Genomic DNA, 26713 nt, shown 5'->3' on the forward strand with positions numbered 1-26713 from the left:
CGCTGCCGCCGCGGGGGACGCGCAGGCGGGCGGGCAAACTGTGACTCCGGTCCTGCGGGGAGAAGAGGGATGAAGTAATTGATAGCTAACACTACAGGCTGCCGCACTTCAAGTAAAAAAGCCCCTCCTGAGATCCCGCATCGCTGTGCAGCACACAACTCTGAAAAGAGAAATGACACTGTTGTCCCTACAGAGTGTTTTAATAGATTTCTAAGTACAATTCGTGTCTGATCTTGGAAATACAAATACATTTCGAATGGTTAAAAACAAAAATTAAAAAAATATTTTGAACATCAGCCAGCTGAAAATATATTTATCTAGTAAATCATCTCTCAAAGCTTTTATATATTTTAATTATTCTAACTAAACATAGTACCCTTAAAAAACAAGTTCATAAAAATGTAGAAATGAAATTGTGGAATAAGATTACTGGGAGATACATATATACACACACACATTCAATGCATACACAGAATTACAAGGGGGTCTGTTTGTTTCTCAGTTTGGCAGGTTGCTGGACAAATGGAACTAGCAAGCAATACTCAACTCCTGAGTTCCTCAACCAAGATAACCATAGGCTATTTTTTTAATTGTATTTATCTTTTTTTTTGTTGTTTTTTTTTTATACACAAGATATTCCATGTAAAGCAGCAACAGCAGTGCAGTTACTGGTAGCAACATCTCAAAAGTAATAAAAAACCCCATACATCCAGACAGTAGTACATTGCACGCACACGTGATTCCCATACACCCATCAACAGTTGGTCAGAGTATTAAATCAGTGTACAAATTAAATATCTCCAAAAATGTGCAAAAAAGTCAACGTTGATAGAAAAAAACACCTTTGTGTACATACATTACAAACTGTGCCCAGCATTCAACTGAGAGTAAAAACATTTACAGTGAGAAACTGATAGATTAAATAGAGAATTTAATGGCTACATAAAAATGTACATTAGATCAAGAGAAAATTTACAAATTTTTATTCATAGCTTCATGAAAACTAAAAGCCTACGTTCCAATTCATCTAAGTCTCCTCCACGTATTTACAGTGATACTCCATTACACGACTCCTGCGAGGCCTGAGATGACAGACACTAGGCTTTAATAAACTGTTCCAATTTTAGGAGGACACCACCTTTTTTACTGCTATTAATGAGAAACAAACACTACGGAACCGACAATCTAACGCCTGCTCGGAAAAGAAAATGCAATCCTTGTTTTTAAATCCACATTATATAACCTCTGGGAAAAAGGATCATCTAGTTTTGGGGAGAAAGACATGAAAAACCTCTGAAATATTTCCTATGACTATGCACTCTGGAGTTAAGAGTATCCTTTCCCTTCTCTCTCTCCAGAAGACCCTGACCTCCAATCCTCATCAGTGGCCTAAATGTAAGGGCTGAACCATAAGATAAAATTTTAATGTGTTTTTATCCAGTTCCTCTCCCTTTAAAATAAGTTTATAAAAACTAAGACCTAGACGAAGCATGCCTGCTAGCATCGGTGCTCTGAAACATGAGGAAGCTCATTTCCTCCATCCCATTGACCCCTCAAGCACACATGTATGTGTATTGCCAGGGAAAACCCAAGGGTTACTCCAGCAAGCAGGAAGCTGCAGCAACCTGGGTTCAAGTGACAGGGCCCTGGTATAAAGCTCTGAGTGAACTTGCACCTGATTCAGGAGCTGTTAGTGGCCACCACCTATGCAGTACCAAAGTTATGCCAACTAGAGAGAAAACCCATGCAAACCAAGTGGGGGGAATAAAGAGAGAAAGGAGCTCCTTTGGTTCTGATTGAGGATTTTGATTCAGAAACCCTGGGTTGGTGGCATTTCTGCCTGCCCCCACTGGTGTGCATTTGTGGCTCCTCCTGAAGGCAGCATTGACACCCAGGTAGCTGTGGGTGACATATTGCCGTAAGGTCAAACAGACTGCTCCCCAGTAGCTCTGAAATGTTCTCACTATGGTACATGGAGCAGCTCAGGTCACAAATCTACTTATCTTCGTGGTGTTCCTTGAATGCCTCAAAGCTCAAACCCGGTTGCAAAAGTCACCAGGTCTAGCCACCAAGCTTATGCGCTAATTTTAAAATGACAATAGTAAGATTAAGAGTTTTAAAAAGAAAACTCTTCATTTTAATGCTGGCATGAATTTTGCACATCAAAACAGCGACTACAAACACCCAAATCTCTTAAATATGGGCAGTGTCTATCACTTTTTACTAGTACCTGCTTTAATCAGCAGTAGCTTTCTGATGGATATACATGTATCTCTAAGTAACAGTACTAATTCATGAAACATCACTTCTGGCTATATGCATATGGGGATAGAAAAGCTTTGGTAATTGTATGTGATTTTACACTGCAGACTTGTTATTGACACAAGACAGCAAGTTACCAGCAAGAAGAAATGATACTGGCAGTAATACTTCTGCTTTTCCAGAAACACCATAGGGACTTACATTCAAGCACACACATTATGCTCTTCTAGATGCGTGACAAAGACTTTCAAGATTAAAAAAGTAAGAAATCAGTTATAAATAACTGTAGATCTGACCAATTTGCTCAAGTCTCCGAAGCTGCGGTTAGACATTGCTCTGTGTTGTCCCAAAGAATGGCTTGCTGTACTGCACTGTACCTACAGGTGCTACAAGGTTTTCAGTCAAGACAACGGCAGGTTAGATTTACCCAAAAGGCACAGGAAAGAATGTCATGGGCACAGTGGTAGCTTCACTGAGAAACCTGCTGATTCGCTAGACATATTATATCTTGTGTGTTGAAAGTAAACAGCTTTTAATTCAGTACCACGTTTACAAATGTACCAACTATAACTCCAAGTCTGTTGCAATTGCTCCTGCAATTTCTAAAGTAAACCCAGAGCCTAGTACCCAGAGCTAGGAAGCTAAATCTTGGCTCTAACAGTATTTCTGGTTTTGTATTTTCTTTTCTGGTATGCGCGCCAGTGTACAATGTCCAAACCACAAATACAAAACCTGTGTTAGCACAGGAAGCCCTCAGGAAGTGCTCAAAAAATCACTTTTTAAAGTTCTGAATGTAAACGTGTGCTGCAGGCTCTAACTAAAGCACACTTTTCAATGTAGTCTGGCAGATTCTGGTTTGGGTACTTTGGGTAAAAGTGCCCATATTCTAAGACTCTTTGGTGATGCGGAATTGTATGACATATTTCACTATGGTGTTCAAATACGAACAAAATTAAGGCATACAGATAAAAAGGCACTAGCTAAAAAAAAAAGAAAAACCAACAAAAGGACATTTTTGTGTTGTTATACTGAAAGGACTGTTTAGCTACAAATAAAATTGTAACTCCAAATTTTAAGACTAAAACTGTCAAGGAAAAAAGACTAGGCCAATTTAACTTTGCAGTTATTGGATCCATACCTTTTTATGATCCCACACGGATATTTCTATCACACAGATTAAAAATACACAACTTGCTCTAACACAACTGAAACTTTCAGTCGTGCTTTAACGGGTCTGTTAGTTACACCATTAAACCATAATAGAGAAGCAGTTCAACTGTTGTTACCTTCATACATGCAACAGACAGAATAACAAAATTCTTTGGCCAGTAAGTAAGTGTTGAAGATATGCATACTCACTGGGAACCTCTGTCCTTCTTGACTGAAAGAACTGCTTCATCGTGGCACTTACAGGAATGCAAAACACCCTGCAGTGGTATTGTTTTCACTGGCATTTTCTAGTCATTGGATCCAACATCAAGAATAATTCACAATTCAGAAATGCTGGTATCTTTGTCAGTAAGATACAAGAAGTTGTGAGCAGGGATTTAAACTGGAAGTTTAAATATGCAGTTCCATGCACCCTCTCAAGTTCTCTCAGGCTCTAGAACTAGCATTTGTTCATTATCAGTAGCCAATGTAAGCGTTCTACGGACACTGCATACAGAGGTACTACGTCAGGTACTGCAGCTTGTTTTACTGCATTACCCCAAATAAGGGATGCATACTAGGCTAGCCTTTTGCTAAAAGTCTGATTTAGCTTCATAATTATTTCTAGCTCAAAATATTTATGTTAATATCTATCTAATATACTGTAAGTTGCTTAAGCCAGCAGACAAAATCTCCATTGGGTGAAAAAAAACAACAGCTCAAGCCTAATCTTGGTTAAATTAATAAATTTTTACTAAAATCACTTTAACTGGCAAATAGCATCTTCATTTAAGAAGCATTCTACGATGGCAGCTTTCTGATGTGGCAAAGAAATGAAGGAAAATGCCTTCTGACAATTCTCTTTTTCCTGGCTCCAAAATGCTTACCGTTGTCATGACTGAATGCCATTTTTTCAAAAAGGCACAAAAGCAGCAAACTTGATTATTCAGTAATTAAAAAATCCCAACAAGGAAGTGATATTGCAATATACATCAGCCAGCACTGCCTCACAGAAAGGACACATTATAAGAAAACTAGATTCTGAAAATTGTCAAGCTTCAGAGAGTGCAGTTTCATTTTAGAATAGTGTATTTAAATGTTATGAATGCTACAGATAAACCTGGTTACATTTTCCCTTTAATGTCCTTTTTGGTAATAGAAAATTTCCTTACCTTTTCAGGTATCACTGTCCAATACTGATTTTTATATACATTTTTCATCTTGGTTTTGGTACCTTCTTTATCTGTTTGAAACCAGTCATTTTGATGATATTTAAATTACCTACATAAACTATTATGCTCTACACCCCTGCTGTCACTAAATTTTGCTTATAAAGCAAAGGTCCTTTACAGCAGAGTACGTATCAGTTCTTCTCGAAAGCTGCTTCCATAGCTTTGATCTAGTGACAGAGAAGTGACTAAAAAAAAAAAAGTCAGTACAAACTGACTTTCCTTTTTCCTTCAGTCTTCTAAACCTTCCCTGGCTTGGCTAGTTCTTCCCATGCTCAGAAAACCTTGCACAGTTGCGTACCTTGACTGAGAAAATTCTAAGTGCTGGGCAAAATACTCATATAAGCCAAAGAAGCCACTGCCCTCAGTCACAGGAGAGATGATGGACTCAAACGAAGTCATTCTTGCTCCACTACAGGTAAAAGTGATTAGGATAAAGCCATACTCCTGCTTATGCTCTGATAAAAAATATGGAAGTTAGCAGCATGAATTTGGAAATCTCATGAGTGAGCTACCATGGGAATGAGTAAGGCTGCTTCTTCTATCTCCATGCACTTCATAATTCTGATAGTCCTCTAAAGATGCCAAACAGGTAGAGCCTTGTCAGCATGGATATGGTTCACAGTACCAGCCTGCTCTGCCTTCACTAAACAGCAAAAGCAAGTAATGAATCATCCAAAACAGTATACAGTATTTCAGTTCTGTAGTCCAACAGTTTATTTCCAAATACCCTTTAAATTATTTGTGTTGTGTTCTCCTACAAAGCTATGGGAGTTCGACTTCTCTGTTATGAAAAGTCAGTCATTCTACACCTGATCAGTACCTGGACTTCTCAATTGAGAAGCAGTATTTCAGAGTTTTACTTTTGTTCTTTTATTATACTCTTTCAGCAATGGAAAAAGTGATTAATGTACTTTTTATGACAGCTGGAAATCCAACAAACACCAATCATCTGGATTATCAGGCTGGAGTAATCACATGTTATTTAGTTGCTGGCCCTCTTTGCACTTTTGGATTATTCTTCATACAGTCTTTGTGCTGTGCCTCCTTATTTATGTGGATTTAACATCGCTACCTCATTAAAAATGGAAATGGAGTGTTGTCTTTCTCAGTGATTTATTCCTGGTGTTAAAGATGTTTAATTGTTTCAGGAATTTTCAACACATCCCAGATGACTGGACTGTGTTACTAAAACAGGTTTTTTAGTGCATAATGGGAAGAATTTTGTATTATTCAGGCACTTGATGTTGACATACATTCCATGCTAGCGCCTCTCAACAGCTTTGAAAACATTTCTTATAGCTCATTCTGACTCAAGTAACTCATATACTGCACAAGGATTAGTCACTCCCCCTCCAGCTATTCATGGGATTGTGGAGGAGACCTGATTCTCAACGTCACTGTTTTTCCTTATCTAAGGTAACCGTCGCCCTCCAAGCTTATGCAACAGAGGTTCTCTTTGGCAGATACAGCAGGAGGCATTCTCCTAATTATTTACATCCAACAGCTGACCCTTGTCTATTATTGAAATTTCCCCCCTGCAGTATAGTAGTTCTGAAGAGTCTGGTTCTATAATCTCTTTGCCTGTAGTTATTTTCCTATTAAGAGAGTACAATAGTTCTACACCAAAACCTCAAACTAGTACATCTGTGTTGAGTTCTATTTTTGTTATTTTCTTTTGGTCACATAGAAGTACCGATTAGACACGCTGGTGTACAAAGAGTTCCAAGTTCTAGCTTTATCATTAACTCTCAGAACTGCGTGTTCCAACTTCAACTGTAAAATCCAGAAACTGATTAAACTGCTAAAATATAATAAGAACTTAGAACTCTCTGCCACAAGTACCTACAATGTAAAGAAGAATCACAGAGAAGTAACCTTCTGTCCTTTAGCTGCATGTCTGTTTTTCCCTGCACCCTGAGTCAGTCAGCGGTGTCAGAAAAAGTCACACAGTTCCTGACTGTCCAAGCATTTGTCTTTTTTTTCCTCGTTAAATAAGGAACAAATATGTACTAAAGTGCTTTATCTACATGAACCACATCAGTACATCATAGAAACAAAAAGTTCTAGTCCTGGTGGGAGCTGAGGAGAGAAGATTCTCATCTTAGATACAAAATTTAGATTGTTTACAATCTAAGTGAAACAAAGATTCAAGAGAAAAATTCTCTCTTGTCTTTTTTTCTCCTTTTTTTTTGTAAAAAATAAAAGTAAAAGTGCAGTCAAATAGAAAATAAATGCAGTAGATGCAAGCTGAGTTGAGGCAGGCTGTTAGTGATAGTGTGCAAACGTGTGTCTTAGCAGTTCATCTGCAAATGGTCGCAGCTTGGCCTCGATAAAAATCCGTTTCAGGAAATCCCGAGCATGGTCGGAGACATGAGGTGGTAGCTGGGGGTTGGTGGGCTGAGTGGCAATTTTAAAGATGGCAGCCATTGCTTCGAACTCTGCCCACGGTGGCTTCTCTGTGAGCATTTCTACCACTGTACAACCTACGCTCCTGAAACAGAGGCAGAAGTGAAACAGCAGGTTACAACAGAGTCATGTCCTTCTAGGAAAACAAAGAAATAGCAGAACGTGACTAAAATACCCCAGGTAAGTAGTGTCCACTTAACTCTACAGAGCAGCTTTAGTGGAAAACAGCTCTAAAAAACCTGCATGTATAGCTATATGCTCTATCTTAAAGCTACACACATCACTACCTACATCCTCACTTTATTATTTCACTGGGCAAAAAGCTGCTACCTCAAGGAAGAGGTAATCAGATATTTATCTAGGCAATACCAACTGTGTTATGGCACTGCACTATTCAGTGCTCAGCAGGCTGATGCAGGCCACCAGTGCTGCACAACCTGTGACCCCCAGCTCTTCAGACACCTGCAGGATTTGGACGCACTTGAAAGCTTTTGTTCTCTTTAAGGCCTAATGGAAATGCAAAGCAACAGGAATGCTTTGAGTATGCTGTATATATTGCTAGCTCCTTAAAAATGCATGAGTAATGTGCAAACATAACATGGCACTTCAAAAGTTGAAAAGCATACTTTAGTGGTACCTTCCTCTGCTAGTTAAGGACACTAAAAATACACTTAAATTGCCAAACAAAACGTTAAGATCCTGAACAATCTTTGTATACAAAGCTTATGTTTAAAGGATTTAGGAAAGCAGAAAGATACACATGTGGCCAGAAAACTTTTGTTCCTTAAGTCCTGCAAGATCAGCCTCTTCCAATAACAAGCAAATGATACTGCAAAATAGATAGCTGTAATAATTTCCCATTTTTCATGAAGTTTTATGTTTTACTAATGTGCTTGCAAGAAGTTTACGGTTAGACAGAGGTACATTTATTTACACAACAGGATTTCTGACTGTCTGAAGTCAAACTTCAGTATTTTATCTTAGTTTAAACAAGAATTTTTCTCTATCACAGAAACATCTATTAAGCTTGGTACAAATACTTCAATATTGAACAGGTCAACTGCCTGAAATCTATAAGGCTGTTCTAACAGTAATTATTCTGCTATACTGGAATAAGTGATCTGAAGTAGGCTAAATTAAGTTCCCTGATATTTAAAGTATTGCCATTGGTTGGATAAAATATGGTTCTTTTTTAAACAAAGTATTACGACTGCATCTCTGCTGTTACCTAGCCATTATTCTGTGTGTTCACAGATCACCTGCAGTGCAAGGAATCTAATCACTAAAATTGTCTGTCCACTGGGCTGGACCTATGTTAGACTATGTCATATTACACAGTGTATCACAAGCATCCATTTTTTTAAATTACCTTTCCCTCTTAATTCTCAAGTATTTAATAACAACTTAAACCAAATTATTTTTTTATACTTCCCATTTAAATCTGGTAAATTCATTCTTATGTGCTCATTTTTTAAAGGGCCTGCATTTCATTTGCTGCCTTGCATCAAAGGTATTTCAGTGATGAAATTTCATTACAGGCCACTGACTTAACTGGTGCTTCAAAGCTTCCCATGTTGCTTTCACCCAGTACCTCTCCAGGACCTGCAGTTTGGTAATCCTAACTTCATGCAGGACTGGTTCAAAGGATTATTTTATGTTGTTTAAATTGATGGGCCAAGAAATTGCCAAATGAAAAAAACCCAGATTTCAGTGTTACACTCTCCAAATACCCCATGACACTAAGTGTTCATACTTGCCACCTTCTTCAGCTCAAACCCCAGCACAAAACGCTCCAACTTCAGATAACAAACACCTACACACTCGAAAAAGTGACCATTCTGAAATGACATTATTCAGAAGAGAATTATTTCCTTTTTAACATACCAGATGTCTGCTTTTCTGCCGTACCCTTCTCCACTAATAACTTCTGGACTCATCCAGTATGGAGTTCCTGTGACAGACTTCATTCCTGTGCCAGAGAGACAGATAGTCTGCAGTCGTTTGCTGGCACCAAAGTCACCGAGCTTCACATTGCCTGCTGAATCTCGCAGAATATTTGCTCCTGGAAGGAAAGGATCACAGCGTCACATTCATGAAAGGCACATTAGCATTTCAGTGTGGGAAATGGTAGCAAAAGTTTGGATGCAGTGATACAATGCAAGATCAGCCTAGTATTTCAAACCAGAGAATTTACATTCTCTGCTCATTCCTATTACTCTATTCCGAGGTTCAGAAAATAACGGTACACACAGCTTTGCATCCTAGGCCTTTTCTGGGAAGTACTAGTCACTTTGTAAAGCCTTCCTGACAAAATCAGGAATGTGTTATACAAGAGAAATAAAAAGCAACAGGAAAGAAATCTCACAACTGAAAATGTCTTCATTCTACATTAAAGCAAAACCTCAGGCTGTCTCATAGTTTTTTTCAGAACACTTATGCACATAAGTATGTACAAACTGACAATGATAGCTCAACTTTTTTTGGAACACAACATTATTGATAAAGAGCAACAGGAAAACTAAAAGTTTTAGGGAATACCACAACATTGTGCTCAGTGAACCTATTTGGCACATCACCATCTCTCTACATATTTATAAATTTGCATATACAAGCCATCTTGTACCTATCTATCTGCAGAAAGTAAAAATGTCTGTTTCCGCAGGTTTCCTGTCAAGTAAATAGAAGAAATCCGAGTCATTTGACCAGGCAAGTCACCTCTGCAGTCATTTCCTGTACCAGTGAAGTGTTTGGTAACTTCTATATAATTGATGAAACAAAACTCTGTAAAAATAAGCTTTCAAATCATGATGCTTTCCTCTGCACATTCTATTTGCAATGACATCCTTTGCTATGTTCAAAACTATTAATATTAAAGTAAAACTAGAAAGAAATCTATTATGATTGTTTTGCAGACAGACGCCACAGAAGCATTGCCAGAAGTCTGCTAAAACATCACAAAGATGCTTATATTCCCCCTTCAGGATACAACAGTGACAAGAAAAAATGATGGAAAGCAACCTTATTGATTTTAAATCAGTCTTTTGACATTTCAAACTTACACATTTTAGTGCTTCACACAAAACTGGTACAGAATCTGTAGCACAGAGCACTGAACTGTGCATAGAACTGTCATTACCTTTAATATCCCGATGGACAATCATATTACTGTGCAAATAGTGAACTCCTTCCAAAATCTGCCGCGTATATTTACGAGTCACATTCTCTGTGAGTGCTCCGTATGATTTCAGTTGGTCTTTGATGGAACCCTATGGCAAACAAGAAGTATAAAGCACTAACATTTCTAGAATCACAAGTGGGCTGATACTATGGCTGAACTTCAATGAAATTTATGCCTGAAATGCAGACACTTAAAGTTGCAGTACTTCTCTAGACTGACTTATAAGCACAGATAAAGTTTTATCTCCACTGAGAAAAATACACACTTTGACAAAACAAAAGGCTGGACACAGAATTCATATACTGAAATGCTAACCTATTAGCTTTAAAACTGTCAAGCAGCTGAATAGTTCCAGTACGATGTACCGAAAAAGAACAGCACTTTCACTTAAATACCACTCTAATTTTTTGATGGTTAAATGGTGATGTTCAGGTTGAACAGAACACACACCATTCATTCTGGTTAGTTTATACTCAGGGAAAAAAAAGATTGACAAAAATACCAAATGCTGGAAGATGGTGCTGTATGTAAAAATTAAAAGGTAAGAAAGTCTTGACTTAAAATAACATTAAATAAAAAAATAATGTTTTTGTAACTGTTTTGTATAACTTGGCTTTGTTACACAGTTACGAAGTGTGTAACAGTCCTCCAAACCTCAGAAAATTACTTCTGTGACAGTCCTCAAAATCTCAGAAAAATTCAACAAGGCCCCCCTAAAAGTGCAAAACTCAGCTAAAAAACTCCAAAAAAGAAACAAAAAAACCCCTCCAACTCACTTTCACCACCAACCCCCCCCACTGCCACTGTTCTGTGAAGTGTCACAGTAAAGTAAATGCTGTAACTTTGCAGAAATAGTCTGTTTTTATACAAGCACATTTTATTTAGCTCTGCTGCCCCCACCTGGTGAGAAAATGAAAATCTACAGTTTTCTGACCTGACTACATTTCTTAACAAAAGAGTAGAAGAATCATTCAGCTGTACCTGAATGCCCCACAGAAAGCAAGCACCAAGATTATTTTCTGTATGCACTTATTCCCACATCCATCTTAGCTTCTTTTTGGTTTTTGTTTTTGGGTTTTTTTTAAATAACTGAGCACTTCACAAGGTGACTTTGCAACAGCAAGGAGGAACATGAAAATTCAGGAAGATTCGTGAGTTCATTAATGATAACACTGTTTTTCAAAGATGTTGCCAGGCACGTCTTATGCCAAAAATCAAACACAAAGAACTTTTGTACAAACCACTCTAACTCTGAAACCCCAAACAAGCAACAGATAATGTCAGCCACTGCAAACTCTTGTCAGCACCCATCTTTGGGTACTGTTTTTAACTTGGACATTTCTTTAATATCTATGTGCGCTACTGCAAAAGCTGTCTACTTGGGTGCTTGTCACACTGTGTAGTAATGATGGCTGAAGTGAACAGTCTCTCTTGCTTACCCCAGGCATATATTCCATGAATATAGAGAGTGTTCTTTCTGGTGGATCTCTCAAGAAGCCGTAATACTGAACAATTCTTTCATGCAGCAGATTTTTCAGCAACTGAATTTCACATTCAAGTGCATTTACTTCCTAAAAGGAAAAAGCGGACAAGATTTACCAAGTTTCACACAGGAATAGTAATGTTCTGGATTTGTGGGTTGGTTTGTTTGTTTTTTTTTAAAGCATGACTGGAGGTTTATGCAAACTAAGAAAAAAAGTCTTGTAGGTTATGTAAAGTTTATACAGCTTATAGTAAGAAAATGTAACTGTTAGATTGAAGGAAATAAAAGCTATGGCTTTTCTATAAACTGACTTCAAGATGATTTTGGTGTTACACCAATGTTTCTCTGGTTTTGAAGGTACATTTGTTTCAGAGCATAGCAGGTACCACTATGTGCAGGAAGTGATCATTATGCAAAATGTCACAATCCTCCAAGTGGGTACAAAAAAAAATAAATAAAAAAATCTTTATACCTTTGTAATGCAATAATTAGCATTAATTCTTGACTTTTCCAGGATGACAGACTATGCTCTAAAAATGCCTTTGAAGCACTGTGATAATGACATACAACAAAGAACAACATCAACGCATACAGTGCTTTCCCTAGAGCTATCCGAAATATTAAAACTTTTGCAAACAGAAAGATATTTGAATGGCCTGTGTATTAAGATACTGGAAAAACACTAACCCATGAATTCAATCTTGACTGGATTCCAAATTTCACCTACAAGTCTTTCACCAAAACTTGCTCTTCTGAGGTTAGAAGAAAAATATTTTTTGATACCAAAAGGCACATACTACAAAATGCTATGACAACAGAGGTCACAAAACTGCTGCTACAGGACAGACTACAGTATTTTATATTTAACACTTCGAAGCATAATCAGTGTTTCTGCTACATTTTAAAGATGTAGCAACAACAGCAACTAAAATCTACAGCACAAATGATTCTTGTCTTTTTTTCCATCGATCCTACATCACTAGTAGCAGCAACTGTAACTGGCAGCTATTCAATTCTGTAGTCATGCTTACACCCATTGTTTCCCTGGCCTTGCTCTCCACAGTGCAGAACGCAGTCCTAATGCAGGAAGTTAGTAATTCTTTTTCCATCCTGTTGAAAGCAGCAAGTACAGTTTGGGAAAAAAGACATAGAAGATCACTGCTACTTTAAAACAGTTTCTTTCCTCAAGTGTCCAGTATTTAAAGAAGGACAAGTTTCATTTTATAGCGAAAATAAACTGTCAATGAAACTTTTGCTGTTCAAGAAGAAATACAGCAAGTAACAGTAACTTCCCCTGATGCCCAACGTTCAAAAAACCAAACAAAAAAAACAAGCAAAAAAGCAATTAAACAATCCCCCCCAAAAGATAAAAATTTCAAACTGTCTTCAAAGCCAAAAAAATATCCATGAGAATTTATATTTGGGAATGCTTAAATTAGTACAGATTTTTCTGCTTCTAAGTGGAACTGGTTCCAATTCCTGTACGCATAAATAATTACCTATTTCAGAGCACACTTGCTAATAATTGTTTAGTTCCAAAGGCTGAGACTACACCAAATTAAGATACGTATGTTTACTGTATAAAGGATATGTCTGAAAATGAAAACAAAAAAAATGGGATGCAACCTTAAAATCAGCTAACCAAACTAATTCTTTTAAGTACCTACAAAACAGGATTACTGACAAGGACATGAAAACACATGTTTTAAAACATCAGGCTGTTCAAGAAAAGTAACATCAGCCTAGTTTAGAACACACCACTTCAGCAGAAGCTCTTCGCAAACTCTCTTTGGTATCGCTTACCTTGCTGGTTTCTGGACTATCAGGATCAAACTGAACTTGTTTAACAGCCAGTTCTCTTCCGGTATCAGCATCATAACACAGATATACTCTGCCAAATGCACCTTGACCCAGCAGCTTACCAAGTCTCCAGTTAGTTGGAGCTCGTGGTGCTGAAAATATAAGTATGTTTTTGTTTTCAAATGAGCCTGTTATTCAGCTGATCGAGAAAAACTGGAATACACAGAAAATAATTTTTTAAAAGACTACATTTTCAACAACAGAAACTATGTGTCCTAAAACTTCCCAATTAAGTTAAAGATCCATAAACCTTCCTGTAAGATGGAAAACACAAGCTACTTAAATTTATTCACAAAATACTTGGTTCTAGAGATAGACATGCTTAAAACAGAAAAGCATGTTAAATAACTTAGTAACAATTTAAAAAGAATCGAGGCATGATTAAAATGTACCAGCTACTGAAGTCATCACAAAGTAAATTTGCTCCTGAAATGCCACCACAGGTATAAACCAGTACCACTTAAGGCCTACAGTTTATCAGAAGACGTGAACAACATCTGCAAAAATGAATAGTAACTACAATCTAGATAACCCTTTTCAGGCCCTCAAGAGTCTAACAAATAATCAGAAATGTTTTAGAGTGTTTTGTTGTTACAGATACAATTTCCATGTGAAAATCTGCATGAAGGTTGGCACAGTAAGCAACAAAAAACCTGCTGAGCATACAGTCTTGACTTTTTCCCTATTAGAGAGACAAAAACATTCAATTACACATATTTTGATGACAGTTTTGACATTATATACTTGAAAGGTAAGAGAGCTTAACAGCTGAGTTCACAAAATGCTTTAACTTACAGCGACTGGGTGGGCTGATGTCCATGACTGACAAGGTAGGATTGTCTATGTCACTTCCTCTCCTCCTCATTCGATTATCTTCATATTCCGGTGTAAAGACGCTGCTTCCACTACTGGTGCTCAGTGAGTGATCAGTGGGACTGAAACTAACTGGTGATCGGAAGCTATTCCCCTGAGTCCTTCTGGCTCTTGGAAAAGTTTTACGACCTTCAATGATATACAAAGAATACTAATGTTACACTACAAAAACCACTGCTACGCAATAGGTGTATGGAATATTTTATGAATTCCACATAATGCAGTTCAGATCTTCTGCAGCATATTATATTGAACAGGGGAAGTTTAAGTTAGATATAAGGAGGAAGTTCTTTACTGTGAGGGTGGTGAGGCACTGGAACAGGTTGCCCAAGGAAGTGATAAATGCTCCATCCCTAGCAGTGTTCAAGGCCAGGCTGGACAGTCTTGGGTGCTTTAGTGTGTGGTGTCCCTGCACATGACAGGGGGTTGGAACTAGATGATCTTAAGGTCCTTTCCAACCCTAACTATTCTATGATGTAATGATCATGAAATTTACTGGTTTAACTGTCCACCTAGACAAAAACAAACATTCACTACAGATGTATCTAAGAATTAGACTGAAACAAGAACTGGTTTACATTTAAGTGACTGAAATTCGGACCAAATTCTGGAACTGTTCTGAAACATGATCAATGTGCTTCACAAACCAAGAGGGCTGTGAGAAGAAAAAGGAGCATGCCCTGCCTCTATTTCTATTGCTCTATTAAGACATACAACTCCCTTGATAAATAGGAGAGAGAGATATTTGTTTACATTCCAGTGGTGCCCAGGCTGGCATCTTCATCCTGTAAGCTAGAAAAAACTGAATGCAGAGAAAGACCTACACATGGAATCAACAGGAAGACCATACATACATACATACATATATATATATATGTATAGAAATCACAAACAATGCATAATTCAGAGATAGCTACAGCATTAGGACAAAACAAAAAAACAAAAAAGGGGGGGGGCACTGATCTTCTAAAATGATAATTACAACCAGATAACTAACACAATTCATGTAAACTTATTTGGATAACACTAACAGTTTTAGGTTAGCGTGTCCTGATGAAGTTTGATCCTACAGAACTCAAAACCAGCTGAAGTACTCTCTGATTCATTAGGTATTACACTAGAAAAGATGTTCCCAGGGGAGCTGAAGAAGGCAGATAAAATATCTTTAAAAAACAGATGTAGACTTATATACTAGTCTAGCCGATTTAAATTCCAAGAAAGATATGCAAACAAATTAAGCAGTTTTATAAACCACTGAGAAGATAAGGTGATAAACCAGCCTTAATTTGTTTGTCATATGTAGCTAATCCAATTTCCCCTTTTCATTAGGACATTCTCATAAGCTAACTACTGAAGTTTTGCATAGACCGGTTTACTATGTAGAGTATATCCAAGACATTCAGATCAGTTATCAGTTATTTCTCAGAGAGGAAGATCATTTAAGTGGACATCCACAGCAGTTTACCTTCTGTCCACTTCCATATGCTATTTTAACTGATGATGTATATATGATGAACACAATACATTGAAATATTGCAGATGAAATCAAGTGAGGTATGGCTGGAAGTCTACTTAAAGATAAAAATCAAAATTTATGATGATGTTAGTAAGTTGGAGATGATTCAGAAATCCACAAGATGAAATTCAGTAAGGCAGTACAACATACATAAAAAGAGAAATCAAATACAGAAACCACAAAGTATAAAGTAATTGGTTGGTTAAAAGTCATGTAGAAAAGGAAAAGGAACAAAATAAAAGATATAGGAGCTATAAGGGACCAGAGACTGAACAGCAGTCAGTATGGTGACTATGAAAAAAAAAGTTAAGTATCATTCTGGAATGTAATAACATGACTGTTACATACTGAGTTATATCCTATGCTATACATAAACTGGCCATGAGAAAAGCCTCAGCTAGAGCCATCTACCAGGATTTGGCCACTACAAGAATAGAAAAGGGGCAGGGGTGTGTGCCACAAAGGTCAAAAGCTTATACTGGATGACTTGTTCTCTGTCTTTGGGCATGCACATTTTGATAGCTGTGCATGAGTCATGAATTCTGTAATCTGTAACTTTACCAGAGGTTAAGTCTGCTCAGGAGCTCTATCAGTCATAAGAATATGAGCAAGTGAGTTTGGGGGAATAATTAATCTTTAATTTCTCCAATTTTTTCATGCATTAAGATTTTACAATTTTAAGAGATTAAGAAAGAAAACAAATTAATAAAGTAGAACTCCTATAATATTCACACTTACCATCATTGTAGTCTTGCTGATTGTATGAAATATGGTATCTTCGGGGATAAGTCCCCCCCTTTCCAAATTTCTCAAATATTGGAATATCATACTCTACTAGAAAATAAAAAGATACATTTCAAAATTTTAAATGTGACAAAAGCATGTTAAATTGATCAGTTTGATATTATATATTTCGGGTTAAAACTTAAACAGGGGAAGTTTAGATTGGAGATAAGGAGAAAATTCTTTCCTGTTACGGGGGTGAGGCACCGGAATAGGTTGCCCAGGGAGGTTGTGAGTGCTCCATCCCTGGTGGTGTTCAAGGCCAGGGTGGATGAAGCCTTGGGTGGGATGGTTTAGTGTGAGGTGTCCCTGCCCATGGCAGGGGGGTTGGAACTAGATGATCTTAAGGTCCTTTCCAACCCTAACTATTCTATAAACTAAAACATAGTGGAAGATATGAAAGGATATGCTTCAAGTTAAGAATCAAAGAAAAAAAATATTGCAGAACAAAAGCCACAAATCTAAAAAAATCACAAGAACTATAATGACATTCAGCTAAAAGTTCTAAAGGATCAAGAATTCAATAGATCAAGTGGTTTCTAACCTCTTGTTTGAAAGAATTTAGAGGACTGCAGCATGCCTAATTGCTCTGGTTTTAAAAACAGTTTCTCGAGGAAAATTGGTAGAAGCCATTACAATGAATACAATTTGAATATACATAAACATGAATAATTGTTAAGAGAGTCAACAAAGCCTGAATGGCAAAAAAGCACTTAACAGGTTCCCTTTAAAAAAAAATATTGAAGGAGAAAAATATTCATAAGATGAAGGGTAAAGTCCCGCATGCATAAATAATTGGTTTGAAGATAAGCCCAAAAGATGGGAGTGAATTGTCAACAGTTCTATTGGAACTGTTCCACAAGAATCTTGGCTACAATTCACACTATTTAATTATGCATCAATTCTCTGGACAGAACAATTAATACTGAGGTGACAAAATCATTTGGAGCCAACAGAAGAATTACAGAAAGCCCTTAAGAGACTATGTGACTTGATGTTAAAATGGCAGATGAAATTCAATGTAGGCTAGTGTAAAGGGGATTTTGGTTTGTTGGGTTTTTTTTTTGTGATAGAGTTACAGTAAAGCAGCTGCTGAATTCCCTGTACTGGATAAGAAGCAAATTAAATGCTATAAACCATTAAGATATACTGAACGAAGTTTTGGTCTACTCCATTTCAAAGGATTTAGTAAAACTGAAAAAGATTTAGAAGTACAGAGATGATCAAAGATACAAAATTGCTGCTCCATAAGAAATGTTGGCTAGACTAGAAAAGGAGACAAAGTCTATTATAAAAAAATCAAAGGCGCATACTCCTTCATAAAACGCAGTAAGCTGCACAACTTCTTGTCACAACATACTGTTGAGACTGAAGAAGTTTATACGAGTGGTGTCCCTCAGGGATTGGTGTTGGGAACGGTCTTGTTTAACATCTTCATCGCTGACATGGACAGTGAGATTGAGTGTGCCCTCAGCAACCTTGCCGATAACACCAAGCTGTGTGGTTTGGTTGATACGCTGCAGGGAAGGGATGCCATCCAGAGGGACCTTGACATGCTTGCGAGGTGGGATGATGCCAACCTTATGAAGTTCAACCAGGACAAGTACAAGGTTCTGCACCTGGGTGGGAGCAATCCCAGGCACAGCTACAGGTTGGGCAGAGAAGAGATTCAGAGCGGCCCTGCGGAGAAGGACTTGGGGGTGCTGGTCGATGAGAAAATGAACATGAGCCGGCAGTGTGCGCTCACAGCCCAGAAAGCCAACCGTATCCTGGGCTGCATCAAAAAAAGCATGACCAGCAGGTCGAAGGAGGTGATCCTGCCCCTCTACTCTGCTCTGGTGAGACCTCACCTGGAGTATTGTGTGCAGTTCTGGTGTCCTCAACATAAAAAGGACATGGAACTGCTGGAACAAGTCCAGAGGAGGGCCACGAGGATGATCAGGGGACTGGAGCACCTCCCGTATGAAGACAGGCTGAGAAAGTTGGGGCTGTTGAGCCTGGAGAAGAGAAGGCTGCGTGGAGACCTCATAGCAGCCTTCCAGTATCTGAAGGGGGCCTATAGGGATGCTGGGGAGGGACTCTTCGTCAGGGACTGTAGTGACAGCACAAGGCATAATGGGTTAAAACTTAAACAGGTTAAGTTTAGATTGGATATAAGGAGGAAGTTCTTTACTGTTATGGTGGTGAGCCACTGGAATGGGTTGCCCAGGGAGGTTGTGAGTGCTCCATCCCTGGCAGTGTTCAAGGCCAGGGTGGACGAAGCCTTGTGTGGGATGGTTTAGTGTGAGGTGTCCCTGCCTATGGCGGGCGGGTTGGAACTAGATGATCTTGAGGTCCTTTCCAACCTTAACTATTCTATGATTCTATGATTCTAAGTTGAAACAGAGACTTGAAAAAATCTGTGCAAGGGGAAAAAAAAATAAAAAAAAAAATCCATCAAATCAGAGAAGAGTATCTTGCATTTACAGAACCCTTAAGCTACCCATGACCAGGAATATATTCTGAGGAAAGAATACGACACGCTTCTCTACAGAAACCTGGTACTGGTTGTGACAGGAGGAAGGACTAGGCCAGACAGACCTTTTTTCTGACTCTATATGCTATTCTGCTTTTTTTTCACAACAAATCATGAGAATAAATGTTGAATTAATGAGCACTATCTATCCCATTGTTAATATACCAGATTATCTCATAAGAAAAGTAACTGTAATAAACACAAATAAACTAGATTAACAAAGGCAAACTAATTTGACATTTTTAACTTTATTGGTATTTATCTCTGGCATCTAAATGCCTCTTTTACATAGTTTTGCTTTTATTTTCATTTAAAAGTGGTGCAATCTGTTAAGCACGCTAGAATCCTTAAAATTAAAAACACACCATCACAAAGTTACCTGGATAAAGCTTCATAAACAAAATATGAAGACAGAGTACGGAATGGACCAAACCCCACAACACACCCCAGATTCATTGGAAGCTAATTACTGTTCAACAGCAAAATTCTATAGCAAAGCATGTCCATGAGAGACACTTCACAGCACTTTTGGGGTTACCAATTGCACTTCATATCCTGAACCACGCACAACAACTTGGACTCGAGCCAGAGTATCATATGAAAACAGTATTACTAGTGATGATTATTTTATAGGCACAGCACACAGTTCTCCATCCTTTCACTTTGCAGTGCTTTCAATTACAGAAGCCATGAACATTTTAAAGTCATCCTCATTTCACACAGGAGAAAATTAAGACTCCATGTACTGGTTTTGGCTGGATAGTTTTCTTTTTAGTATATTATATGGTGCGATGTTTTGGATTTCTGGCCAAACCAGCACTGATAACAGACATATTTTAGTTATTGCTGAACCATATTTACACAGCATCAAGGCTTTTTTTATTTGTTTGTTTGCTTCTCACGCCACCCCACCCGTGAGCAGGCTGGGGGTGCACAAGAAGTTGGGAAGGGACAACTGGGACAGCTGACCCCAGCTGAGCCAAGGGATATTCCATACCACATAAGGTTGTGCTCAGCAATAACAGCTGGGAGAAAGAAGCAGGAAGGGGGAATGTTCAGAGTAATGGTGTTTGCCTTCCTAAGCAACCATTAGGTGTAATGAAGTCCTGCTTTCCTGGAAATGGCTAAACATCTGCCTGCCAATGGGAAATGGTGAATGAAATCTTTGTTTTGTTTTGCTTGCATGCACAGCCTTTGCTTTCCCTATTAAGTTGTCTTTATCTAAACCTACAAGTTTTCTCACTTTTACCCTCCAATTCTCTCCCCTGTCTCACTGCAGGGGAGCAAGCATACAGCTGTGTGGTGCTTAGCTCCCTACTGGGGTTAAACCACAACACTTCAAAATTAAATAAGTTAACCAAGGTTATGTGCAAAACTTCGACACGGATATTACAGTCCAGTTTAACAACTGTTGTGTGCCCCACTGCATCATTTGTTCTTTTCAGAGAAGCACACAGTTAATACTTTGCACACTAACAGTGATATTACACATAATCTAGCAAAAAAAACATTTGGAAGATATTATATTTCATCATATATTTTACTGTGTGCATTGGGATTGGATTCTGTGACTTTGTTTTCTCCTACCATATTAAGTTTGTGTAATACAGTACTTCTCAGTGTGAACTTCCCTTCTAAGCCTTTATTTGCAAGAAGGATAATTCTGGATAGTATATTCAGTGATTTTTGCCTACCTGAGAATTCCTGATGATTATCTGGATAGCTCTGTGCTCTTGGCATCCGAGATTTGGGATAGTTGTCTCTGAAAGCATAAAAACACACAGTATCTAAAAAAGGTTAATTTGGTACTTAATTTTATCTTACTGTTTCAAAATTCTTTATGACTGATGAAAAATTGCTGCTATACAAGTTGCTGCACTGGTTTACAAATGTGGAACCCAATTTTGAGAATCAAATCTAATAGGTATCAATAACAATTCAAGATCAGTAACAATGGAAAAGCTTGCTTGATGAGCTTAATGTAGTAAGAAAGCAACAGACTGTTAATGAGCAATGGTATTAGTAAAAACATGAATTATCACAAGTAAAGCCACAAAGGAGCACTGTTGTGTTTAACACCTTTATGGCTAACAGTTATATAGACTGGCAAAATGTCTTACATAGCCTACAAAAACTCTTGAGGAAATTGAACCAAAGAAATGTAGGACCTTTTAACGTCTCAAAAAAGTTCCTTTTCTCTCCATGGAAGTCATAGGATTAAGAGAGTAATTTTATTGAGTTACAGAATGATGAAGAATTTTTTGGTTCTTATACGATCATATCGTTTCTTACCTACAGCTGGTATGTAACTCCCAGCCACCAAAAGGAATGGATGGGATTGCCAGTCAGAGCAACCGATTACAGTATATTTCCATAAATATACCAAAACAATGTCCTCCTTTTTCTGGCAAGAATTTCTCTAATGGGTAACAGAAGCTAAATGGAGACACAAAACCTACATCTTTGTAGGAAATATTTGAATAAAAAAAAAAAGAAAAAAGAAAAAAAAAGAAGGAAAACAAACTAAGTAGAGGTGACAAATAAAGTAAATAATAAACAACAAAAAGAAGTTTTGGAGAAACAGGAGTTGAATTAAGATGGTTTTGTTTCCCCTTCTTGCACTCACCCCACAGAACCCTAAAAATTTGGCAATTTGGTAGAATTTCTATGCTGTGTAGCTACATCAAACACCCTGCGTGTATAACCTATCACACTCTAATCACAAAATACTTTTTGCATGTATTGTTCTCTTACTTGTGAAATAGAGACTTGTTATTTAACTCAAAAATTTATTAGATCAAAAGGATTTGTGTCCTCTGATCACGTATCCTCAGATGAAATGTTACTATGCAATACTGGAGCTCTAATTGCCATAGGTAATGATTTCCAACTTTTTATCTTTCTATCAATTAAATATTGAATTAGCAGTATTATTTGTATAGCAGTTCCAAATAAAGAGGAGCAAATCTGCACAACATAAGATCCAATTATTATTTGTCTGACCAACCATAAGCCGAACAGGAGTATGTTTTGCTTGGCTCACCTGGTGGCTGAGAAACTGTGGACAGTACCTAAGAAATGAAAGTCTGATGGGGGGGCTCACTGCTATGGAATATAATTCACATATATATAAGACAGGCAAAATTCACTAAAAACCTTCAGTACATTTTTGTAGGATTTGAAGTCTAAGTTTCTGTGTTTGAAATACAATTTATTAAAAAAACCAAATAATTCTATTTGCCATGTATTAGTAAGCAATTAAGTTTCAATAAGCTTTTATCAATGTTCTATAACTTGCAGAGGAGTTTCTGGAAGAAGTTCAGTAAAAGCTGTCACTGGAGAGTTATTACATGTTACAACAGATACATTACGCAATCTAATAAAGATAAATAATGAATGCAAGTCACTTTTACCCATCTAAAGGGCTGTCAAGTGAGGGACAGCTTCCCGAGCCAGAGTTTTCAGGACTGCTCAAAGACAGTGGATCCAGCATCTAATGAATAACAAACAGAGAAAGACCAGCAAGTTCAAGTTGTTTGCATTTGGGTTGGGTTTGTTGTTTTTGTTTGTTTGTTGGTTGGTTTTAAATGAAGGTTTTTGCTTTGAAACACTTAACAAACCAGAAAAATTAATTAATAAAGTTAACTGCCATAGTTGAACCTGCATTGCATTCTTCAATCCTGTAAGGACTCTTTCATTTTTCTCACTTCTAACTAAAATTTAGTAAAGGTATTTCATCTTCTATCATGCTTTGTACAGAAGTTGTACTGCTACATTCTTCCTGAACACACCACTGTCTTTTAATATTAGGGCAACATCTGCATGAGGGTAGCTCAACAAAGTAAAAAAAGTAAGTCCTCTAAAGGATAAAAAGCTGAGACTGCTAAAAAAATAATAATGTCAAAGAAAAAAAAAAAAGAATCTTAAACAGGACAGATTGTGAGCTTACAATTTATATAGTTTCTGTAATGGCTCAAACTTTGCCAACTAGGAGTCACAGAAACCAGCTGAAATCAAATCCTCTAAAATGCTGTTAAACATTTATCTCTTGTTAGGACTCCGACTGAGTTACTTCTAAATAGAGCCGAAGAGAAAATTGAAGGAGAAAGAGGAAGAATTCATAAAATATATAAACACTCTCCCTTTTCCAAATAAACTAAACTTTCATGTGAAAGTGGAGTTTACAAAAACACCAAAGACATATTATTTCTGTCCTAAACACTTCTGATGACCTAGTAATCAATGTTCATGAGTTGTATGAAATCTGCCAGGTATCAGTCTGAAGAAGCCAAACCTATCTAGGCCAGATCCATTACATAATGAAAACAAAACTTGGCTTCTTAAACTCTAATCCAAAGAAATTGATTATCAAGAACATACTCTTGTTTACTAGCCATTTCTATGGCTGACATCTATTTTATCTCACAATACCTGTGCTAAGTTTAATGACAGACAAACACCACTCCCTTCTTTTTTGCAGTAAAGCAATCTGAAATATTTGACAGATTCATTTTTCAGAAGTGAAAATAGAATCTAGATTTTGAATTACTGAATGTGACAATTTTACCAGACTGCTTTTCAAAAACAGAGAGGAAAGCTCATCTGTTGTCTTAAAATATTGCTTCCTAAAATAGTTTCCTTTGGTGTATTATATAAGATCTATTATTTTCTGGTAATTGGACACCAGTCTTTTGATGTAAATTTTTTAGTTACCCTCCAATTTTTATGGTCTGTGCTGCATCTTAAAGGTCCTGGACACCTACTTTGCCAAGCACCAATCAAGGACTTACTAACAATGCAATATGTTCCAACTAGCAGACCATGACCCACTTTAACCCAGCATCTCTTCTGCAGAGAAAGTGTGGGGTCTGCTGTCAGAGTGTGAATAGCTGTGCTCATGCAGATGAACTGGAGAGCAGAGCAAAGCCCTCCACTTACAAATTCCCTTCTTGTCTTTGTAAGGCAGGCTGTGACAGATGTAGACAGCATGGTCAACACTTGCCAATGTGATTTGGCAATTTAGGGGAAAGGAAGCAAACCAAGGTTGTGAGTTCCTAACACCCCAATCTGGCCCTTGAGGCTGCTTAGGCTGAACTATCCTGGATTCCTATGAAAGTAAAATTCCTGTATTTAAATCCTGCTGACAGCTTACACAGCCATGCATACATGCCAGGCTGTAACCTTGAATACTCTGGAGTAAAAGGACATCCTCGGCCTCAGAGATCATCTGTCTGTCTGACCAGTGACCAAAAATTACTTCGCCCAGGCCAAAAGCAATCATTCCACTGAATGATCTGGGCTGGATCTGACCACATGGATATGATAATGAATAGCACCTTGGTCTAGAAATTAGGAGATACAGTCTCTGTTCCCAGCTCAGTCATTAAAATTGTGCAACAAATTGCACAATCTCTCTCCCTCTATTTTTGTTCTATCATCTGTGTCTCATTTAGTCAGCTCATAAAAACCATTGCCGGTTGCCATTTGTGAATACAGTGCCAATGTCAACAAGAACTTGATGTGATTTGGGTATGCCGCATTATTTTTTCTTCCTCCTTAAATAACTCTTTCTCTATTGCCAGTTCTGTCAGCCATTACATTCCTCCATCTTTTCCTGCTGTTTTTAAGAGCAATTTTGATACTCAGAGAGCATTTTATTCATGTTAAATGTGCTGATGAATCCCACACCAAAAATGCAGGTGAGTAAGAACAAAATAGCATGCAGTGATCCTCACACAAAAACATGACTGTGGAAATTATTTCGAAGGTTATTGGTACCAGACCCATCTCCATCCCTTTGCCTCTACACCAACAGAGTATCAACCAAGTCCAAATAATTCTAACAGATCCAAACTCTTTTTTAAAAACTCTTTTAATCACCTGGGAAAGTTGTAAAACTTGTCTTGCTTACAGATAATTCTCATTAAAATAAAGGGGGTTGTGTTTTCTAATGTAGACATCTCTTGCTGTAATTTGTATCATTACCTCACTCAACTATCATGGAAATGAAGAATATTATCTTTCTCCTTGTAAGAACATATTTAAGTAATTGAAGAGACTTACAGAGTTTAAAACAGGTTTTACAAGACTAAAGCATAATTATTTTAACCTTTTCTCACAGATTATGTTCTAGGGTTGTCACTTCTTGGCTGTTTTTGCCAACAATTCCATACCCCTCTTGAACAGCAGTATTTAATAGATCAACCTAACAAAAACTTTAATTTTAATAAATCACACACGCACCTGATCCATACTTTCTGGAATGAATTCACCTTCACTGTTGATACTGGTGAAGGACCCATTTCGGGCCACCTGATGCAGCTCATCTGGAATGTATCCTGGGGGAGGTGAACTCCTATCACGAGTATTAGAACCTTTTGAAAGAAAAGGGCTAGTTAGAGTCTCTTCAATAACCCAGAACCCAGGGGCTTTATTCAAATGCTTCATAGACACTGAGCCTGCCTGGCTCACTGCTTGCTTTAGAAATTTCCCAAATGCCTATGCAATACTTACATTTAGCATTTAAAGTCTGTAATCCAGGAATTATGAAAAGTATGGAGCAGGGTTGCCTCAATGGCTTTAAAAAGAATATTGGTTCTATAGGAACAGAAATATAATTTCCCTCCACATCTAGCTGTGTGCATTTCTTCTTTTGAAACAAAGTAAAGATCCAAACCCTTTCAACCCATGTCAACTCATTCCTTCCAGCTCTTGAGAATTTAAAATTTTCCTTGTAGAATATTAGGTCTGCAAGAATATGAATACTTCTATTCATAACAAATGCATAATAAATTGTCTGAAAATTATTCATTAAACTCTCCAGCTTTATAATTAAATTTGGAAGTTAATATCACACCAGATTTTAAACATGAATAAACAAAAAGGTTATATCAATGCCAGAAGTATCTTAAAAAACGTTCACACATTAAGATGAAAAACATGCAAGTCCTAAATTGAGCAAGGAAATTCACTGCCATATAAACTAATAGATTTTTTTTTCAGTAACTCATTCCTGTTCCTAAAAATAAAAGGAAGTACTAACATCAATTTTTTAGGATACCCATCAGTTATCTTAAATAATCCTACATAGATTCATTTCCTTGGGATAAATATATATATATATGTATTTAAAAAACCTTTGACTAAAAATTCAAAATCCATCTCCCCAAGTACAACTGTATATTACAGTCACTGAGAAATTAAAATATTTTGTGTTAATAGCAAGATCTTAATAAAGAGACTATTACAAAAGGAAAGGTTTTACAGTTAAAGATATTGAAATACATAGCTTACCTATTACAGACAATCGCCTTTTTCTGTCTGTCACAAACACTGTATTGTCTAAATCTTCCAGTGAGGGCAAGGGTTCGACATTATTTACACTGGGTGACTGAAAAGGCATACATATTATAACCTGCAGCTATTACTTCATACTCCTAGCAATGAAAATACTTCA

The 26713-nt window shown here is 37.4% G+C and overlaps 1 protein-coding gene across 4 annotated transcripts in view; it reads right to left on the minus strand.

The window, feature by feature from the left end:
- Positions 1–179: 179 nt before the first annotated feature.
- MAP3K2 (mitogen-activated protein kinase kinase kinase 2) overlaps positions 180–26713 on the minus strand; it is a 56252-nt gene continuing 29718 nt past the window's right edge. For 3 of the 4 annotated variants that reach the window (XM_065671531.1, XM_065671532.1, XM_065671533.1), the window contains 11 exons: positions 26551–26647; positions 25501–25631; positions 22671–22750; positions 20952–21019; positions 16698–16793; positions 14366–14572; positions 13514–13662; positions 11667–11798; positions 10186–10315; positions 8934–9111; positions 180–7134 (listed from right to left, as the gene is read on the minus strand). In XM_065671531.1, the coding sequence (XP_065527603.1) occupies positions 6909–7134; positions 8934–9111; positions 10186–10315; positions 11667–11798; positions 13514–13662; positions 14366–14572; positions 16698–16793; positions 20952–21019; positions 22671–22750; positions 25501–25631; positions 26551–26647 (1494 nt within the window). In that variant the 3' untranslated portion in view covers positions 180–6908. The remainder of the gene's footprint in view (positions 7135–8933; positions 9112–10185; positions 10316–11666; positions 11799–13513; positions 13663–14365; positions 14573–16697; positions 16794–20951; positions 21020–22670; positions 22751–25500; positions 25632–26550; positions 26648–26713) is intronic. The other variant, XM_065671534.1, reaches the window with a different exon arrangement.

This window comes from Lathamus discolor, chromosome 3 (genome assembly GCF_037157495.1).
Source record: "Lathamus discolor isolate bLatDis1 chromosome 3, bLatDis1.hap1, whole genome shotgun sequence".
Lineage (NCBI taxonomy): Eukaryota > Metazoa > Chordata > Aves > Psittaciformes > Psittacidae > Lathamus > Lathamus discolor.